Below are 6,909 nucleotides of genomic sequence, written 5' to 3'. Positions count from 1 at the left end.
GGCATTTAACCAGAAAAAATAAAAAGTGACAATCACATTATTTACAGCAAAACCAAACAAAAACATTGATAAACTGATTCAAACAAAAGTTCTCTCATCAGCATTTAATGTGGATTAATAAAATGCTCTTCACTGGCACAGTTTTGCCAATATTCTTGTGTTGGACAGATGTTGACAATATACCGGTGTGTGGACAGACTGGTATAGCAAAGCAGCCCGAGTATTAAAATATCAACCTGTCAGTTTAACACAACACATATTATTAACTAAATGTTTAATTTCATCCAGGTTTTACCAGGAAGCCCCAAATATGACCTACTGTATATCAATGGTTGGAATATGCACTTGTAGTTTTATGTTTTGGCTTATGTGAGGTTTAACAATATAGCAGCCACTGCAACATTCAAAATAGTATTACGTTTTGGCAGGAGTTAGTACCAAGGTCAATAATACAGCTACATAAAAAGGTTCTTGGGGATCAGTGTTTCTATTGAACAGTGTTTTTGTCTGTATGAGACTAACTCCCCTCTCTCTCTCTCCATATTTCGTCCTGCAATACTCTTCTTCAAACAACCGGTTTTGAGAAAGTAGTCAGATGATGAAGGCAGCGGATGATCATTCAAATGATTATTAAATCCCTTACGTAATTCAGTAATGATTGAGTTTTATAACACGACTATATCATATAAATGATGAGGCCAAAAACAGCTGTAACCTATATCTGATGACTTTAGATTGACCAGCTACGTCACATCCATCGCTGCCATGTGGAAATGAGCGGAAAGTGTTTACAATTCTCGGTAAACAGGTTCACCGAAATGCCGAAAAACCACCTTGTGAAAGCGTAAAAGGATTTTGGCCATATTTGGTAGTTTCTTCGAATTAGAGCCATTTCTATTACAGATTTTCTTTTTCGATATTTGGGTTTTGTGCAAATCTGGATATAATAGAATCTACGGCCCAGAACCGATGCAGTATTTAGATTTCAGAGTGCATGCAATGAGATTGTATTAGGAGTAGAAATTAAAACCTCGTCTTGGAAGTCAGCTGTGGCTAAATAGTGGAACATTCTACAATCATATCTACTGTGTATTTATACACTTTTGTGAGTCACTGTCATATATTTTGTTCATATATTCATATTTGTATTTTTTGTCCAAATTGAGGTGATAACTTGTTCTAAATATTTACCAACATTGATGCTGTTGCAGAATCAAGCAGACAAAGTTCTTCCAACTGTTTGCAAATGTTTGTGCTTTTGCAGACTCAAACAAAGACAGAAACAGAGGGAGAAGACATTCATTATGGAGAGATCAACTCCTCCAGATTCCAGATTCATGCTGCTGACAATCCTGCAAGAGAAACAGAGGAAGAAGACATCCATTATGGGGACATCGACTTCTCCAAGCAGACACCTGAACCATCTTCTAACTCGGTGCAGGAGAGCAGACAGGAGCTGGATACGGTGTATTCACAGGTTAAAGTGTCTGAACCAGCGAATCAGTCACCTCAGACTGCTGATGGTCCAGGAGATCTCTACGCTCAAGTGAAGAAAAACTGAGTTGGGATTTTTTTTTGTACTTCATGATTTAGCTTACTTTGAAAGTTTGGAGTAATTTTCCATTGTAATATAAATTCAACTTAGGCTGGTTGCTATTTGATTTAGTTATTACCTAACAAACAAAACCCTAACTGGGAAAAAAAAAGAGGAAGATCAGGACTTATGGTGAGCTTATTTATAACAAGGGGAACAGCTGACGATGCCAAACTGACATATACCGGTAAATATAATTGGTAAAAGTATTGTGGTTAGTTGAGTCAGATTTCTGGTAAACTTTCTCAATCTGGAAACAACTCTGGACTGATTCAGGCCTAAGAGAGTAACGCGCAGTTGTGCAGCTTCTGTAGTGTGTTGCTTAGATGCATGATTAACCATCTTTGTAAAACTGATTTTTGCAATCATGTATGACTGCAAAATTATATTTTAGCTTTTTATGTAAAAATAAAACAACTATATGACTCTGACAACCACCTGGGAGTTTTATTGTTTTATTGTTTGTTTGCTTTAAAGTGTGTTAGTATTTTGATTTTTAATTTACTCCATACGATCTTCTTTTGGCCCACCTGTTGTGTTATATTGTGAGACACACAGATTTTATGTATTTGATCTGTTGGACAACACATTATGGATTAGCTGATCAACTCTCTGACACTGTCCCTGAAAGATATTACCGGTACTTAAAGCTATTAGCAAAATGACAGGTTACTGTTTTGCAAATGTGTACTGATTACAGAAGATGCCAAGAAAAATACAGGAACTTGTTTGTAGTGATACTCCTGTCGAATCTCCTATTTTGCAAAGTGTAATAAAACTTTGCAAGTAAAAAAATGCAAGGTTTATTTGTAGAGAAGAATTCAACAAGTGGATTTAAAATGATTTACAGAGACATTCAAACATCATCACGTAGTAAAAAAATAAAAATAATGATTTAAAATAAAAAACAAACATAAAGAAAGTAATAATAAAGTAACAATGAATTAAAACAGTAGTTAAAATATGAAAAAGTTATAAAACTCAAGTTTAAAAGTACCAGTGCAGGCTGGAGCTTTATTCAAATGCAGCCGAGAACAGGTGAGTTTTCAACCTGAACTTAAATAAACTGAGTGTTTCAGCTGATCTGAGACTTTCTGGGAGTTTGTTCCAGACATGTGCAGCATAGAAGTTGAATACATACTGGTTCATACTGGGTCAGGAGGTGACTGATGTATTCTGGTCCTGGACCATTCAGAGCTTTATAAACCAGCATCAGAACTAAAGTCTATCCTCTGACGGACAGGAATAATTGTACATAAAGTAATCTCATATTTTCTCCAATTGCCTTTAGATAATAACATTATTTGGTGTGTGTGTACAACTCATTTGTGCAAAATTGTATTCCTGGAAGCATAAGACAGATAGCAGGACTGTGGATGAAGTCATCAGAGAGCTATCTGTGCAAAACAAGAACTGCTCCCCCGGTTGAAGATATACCGTGCTGTTTCAAGGCCAAGGAGGAGCAATATAAATCAAGTTGAAGATAATGAGTTAAGTAAACGTGAAGAATTGTAGCTGTGTGTTCCCTCTTGTTTAGAGCTGTAACTCATATTGTAACTAGGGACCACCTGAAGGAAATAAAAAGAGAGGGGTCGGCAGAGTGCGCTTAGCGCTGTAGGAGATTGTCTATCTCCTACAATCAGTTGTCTGACTGACTTTTAAGGTAGATCTGTAAAGATGCTGTTACAATAATAATCAAGCTACTAAAGTTGAATGCATGGACTTGTTTTTTTTTTTTTATTATATGTTCTTATGGTGACAGTAGGCGGACAGCTATTGCCTTAATGTTTTTTTTTTAAAATAGGTCTGAGTCCATCACTACACCCAGATTTCAGGCCTGGTTGGTGGTCTTGAGGTGTATACATTGAAGCTCTGTGGTGACTTTGGTTCCAAAGACAATTACCTCAGTTCTGTTTTTGGTTAGAAAACTTTGGTTAGAAAACCAGCAATACATGACCTTCTGCAATTTAAAAATAACAAGCCCAAACTCACTTATAAGCAGAACTGGCAAGTCTGCACATGTCCCACAACCAAGACAACAAAACAGTGGACAGATATGGAAATGACAGATATGTTATATTTTGAGTTGATGAAGAAGGAGGAGAAGAAGAGCATGTTTGAAGTGGAGAAAAAATGAAGATTTGTTGTTATGTGTTAATCATTGTAGCAAGGCTAGTGCTACGGGGGTCGACCGACAGGACAGAGGACACAGGGTTTAGTGCAGGAACTCTTTATTCTCTTCTTTCACCCAAGACACACGTGCTTTCAGCTTCAGCAGCTTCCTCCCAGCAGCCCCCTTGCTGGTGTGCATCTGCTCTGGGGAGGCTGAGTGGGCACACCTGTGCCCCATCTGCTGAGTGGCTGCTCCTCCACCCTGCCACAATCATGATAGCTGTGGAGATGGAAAAAGAGTTGCAGTTCAAATTTCTGCATTTGCAGAAAAGCAGGGATGGCATCTGCTTCATCGCATTAGCATGCCCACTTTACATTTCTGACAAATCCCACAGCAGTTCTCGCACACATATGTAAAACGTTCTGCTCAGGTGATCGTGTGAAGAACAAGCAGCGAGAACACACAAAGCAGGGCTTCGATAACAACATAACGTCATTTTGTTCTCGCAGCCCCAAAAACAAGAACACATCTCTATGCTTGTGGGGTACAAATCAGCCTCCAGTCCTAATGAATTGAGTCGAGTGGCAAAGATTGTCTACAGAATATAAGTGCTAAATTTGACTGCTAACTGGGATTCATTTACATTTTAAATCCAGCTGCAGCTGTTCTGTAGTTGTGAATCATGGGAGGATTACTAAGTTTGAAGTAAAACCAGATAAATGAGGAAGTACTATCTTGTGGTGCAATAAAAGTTTCTGAACAGGACCATTTCTTATTTCACATCCACCACTTGATACTTGTATTCACCTGTGGGTCTGTCTGGTAAGAGACGAGATGTCTAGCGTTTACTTAGTGCCTTGTTAACAGAGCTGGTTACTTGTTTTTACGTGTGTAGAAGTACACATGTAAATACATTTTAATATCTATTGGGGTTTTATTCAGCAGCAAACCTCCTCTGATGTTTTGCACATGGAAGCTTTAATTTCTGTTTCTTATCTTTCTTCAAATAATGACTAGATTTTAAAGCTGAATCATTCTCCGCAGCTGAGATGGAGCGTAAACATGATTATCTAATGATTTTGTGATTTTGTGTTTGTAAATCCAGTTGACGGTTCGATGGCAGGTTTGATTGTGAACGTAATGACACTGAGTGTCTTCTTTCTTCCTGGTGAGTTGTTTGGTCATTTCTTTTGAGGAAAAGATTATTCATAAGTTGAATTTGGAAACATAAAGTAATTATTCTAAATGGAAGTGAATATTATTATATAATTGGGCTACTGTTGGTTGAATTATGTTTTTGTGTTGATGTTATAATTGTACAGGTGCTTTGGCTACTTGTTCTGAACAAGTACACCTCCATATCACTGCACCAGAGACGATGGAAACACTGGAAGGATCTTGTTTACAAGTCCCATGTAACTATACCGCTGTGGATGGAGGAGATGCTGACTTTAACAAAAATAGACAGATATTTGGACTGTGGATGGAAAAACATGCTGATGCTACACAAGATAACATCTATCCTACCACAATTATTGGAAACCTGAGTGAGAACAACTGCACCTCTCTGTTTTCTAATGTGACCAAAACCAACAGGTACTTGTTCAGGATTAAGAATGATCCATTCAAGGCTACAGCTAAATGTGATGGTCTTCAAATTAAGGTCAAAGGTAAGCGTGTATTATCATCAGTATCAGTGTTTCACGAACAACATTTATTTATCATTTTTTTGTTACCCTCTCATAGTGATAAGCTTTTCAGTAAAAAATATATATTCTGACATTTACCTTTAAAAACCCAAGAGGCTTGCTTTTGTCTTTTTGTTTTGTTTTCTAAAAAATGCTCATGATGGGCTGTAATGTGGACACAATAAATTGTTGCTCAAAATTGGGATTTTGTTTGTATCTCCTTTTAAAGTAATAAGTGACAATTAAACAAACCTCATAGTATTTTATGTTCTAACATATGTGTCTTATCTGAAAACACAGATTATCCTTGGATCCCCACCATGACCATCTCAGGTGATCTGAAGGAGAATGAGCGTGTCACTATAACCTGCTCAGCTGTCACTCCCTGTCCACACTCCCCTCCTGAACTCACCTGGAATCTCCAACAAGACTCTCACACACAAACAAAGAAAAACAAAGATGGAACCTTGACAACTAAAATCCAGAAGATCATCACTCTGTCAGACACACATGATGGATACACCATCAGATGTTCTGCCAGATATCCTGTGGATGGAGGAAAACGTTTTAAGACATCACAGACAGTAAAGACTCTCAGTGTGTCATGTAAGTCAGGGGTTCTTAACCTTTCTGACCTTGGGGCCCAATTTTTTCAGTACAGAGTGGCCCGGGGCCCATTAAATATAAACACAGTAAAGACTCTCAGTGTGTCATGTAAGTGATCCTGTTAACACACCAGAGTTGAGCTGTTTCTAATCAGTAAAGTGAATGTGTCACATGTTCCTCAGATGCTCCTAAGAACACCTCAGCATCCATCAGTCCAGCAGGTTTGGTGTCAGCAGGTAGCTGGGTGAACCTGACCTGCTCCAGCAGAGCCAATCCTCCCGTCAGCAGCTTCACCTGGTTCAAGAAAAGAGAACATGGAGACCTGGAAGTAGCTGTAGGAGACTTTTACAGCCTGAATGTAACAGATGGAGGAGTTTATTACTGTGTGGCCTTGAATGATGTGGGAAATCAGACATCCAATAACATTTTTCTCAATATCAGAGGTAACTTGTTAACTATTTATGATCTAATGTATTTGATGATTTTAAAATTAGCGTCTGCAATGTTTTCCAGCTGGGTTTTGATTGTTTTTAATACTTTTCTCTTTATTATTAAGGTATTTCTGGTGGATCTGATATCCATCCATCCATCCATCGTCCGCCGCTTATCCGTTCCGGGGTCGCGGGGGCAGCAGATAGATCTGATGAATCTCTTTACTGGAAGATTATTGGAGGAATTGTTGGGTTCATCTTCCTGGTTGTATGTGTTTGGTGAGTATAATAAAACCAACTAGCAGGATCTTATACCAGATATTGGCCCGGTTTCCCAGATCAGTTAAGTAGTTCTTAACAGTTAAGTAGTTCTTTCACAGGCTCCTTAAGATGGTTTGAAAGAAGTCTTTCGCTGTTAAGAACTACTTAACTGATCTGGGAAACCGGGCCATTGCCAATATGTTGAACAGATGTTCA

The 6,909-nt window shown here is 38.2% G+C and overlaps 1 protein-coding gene across 1 annotated transcript in view; it reads left to right on the top strand.

Moving 5' to 3' along the window:
• The first annotated feature begins 4,823 nt into the window (after nt 1-4,823).
• The window catches only part of LOC133423749 (B-cell receptor CD22-like), a 44,481-nt gene continuing 42,395 nt past the window's right edge, over nt 4,824-6,909 (top strand). The window contains exons 1-4 of the mRNA XM_061714060.1: nt 4,824-4,875; nt 5,030-5,377; nt 5,696-6,001; nt 6,184-6,444. Coding sequence (XP_061570044.1) covers nt 4,824-4,875; nt 5,030-5,377; nt 5,696-6,001; nt 6,184-6,444 — 967 coding nt within the window. The remainder of the gene's footprint in view (nt 4,876-5,029; nt 5,378-5,695; nt 6,002-6,183; nt 6,445-6,909) is intronic.

Source organism: Cololabis saira, chromosome 22 (genome assembly GCF_033807715.1).
Source record: "Cololabis saira isolate AMF1-May2022 chromosome 22, fColSai1.1, whole genome shotgun sequence".
NCBI classification, from domain to species: Eukaryota; Metazoa; Chordata; class Actinopteri; order Beloniformes; family Belonidae; genus Cololabis; species Cololabis saira.
Note: the sequence above shows the minus strand (reverse complement) of the source record. Positions and strands in the feature narration are given on the sequence as shown.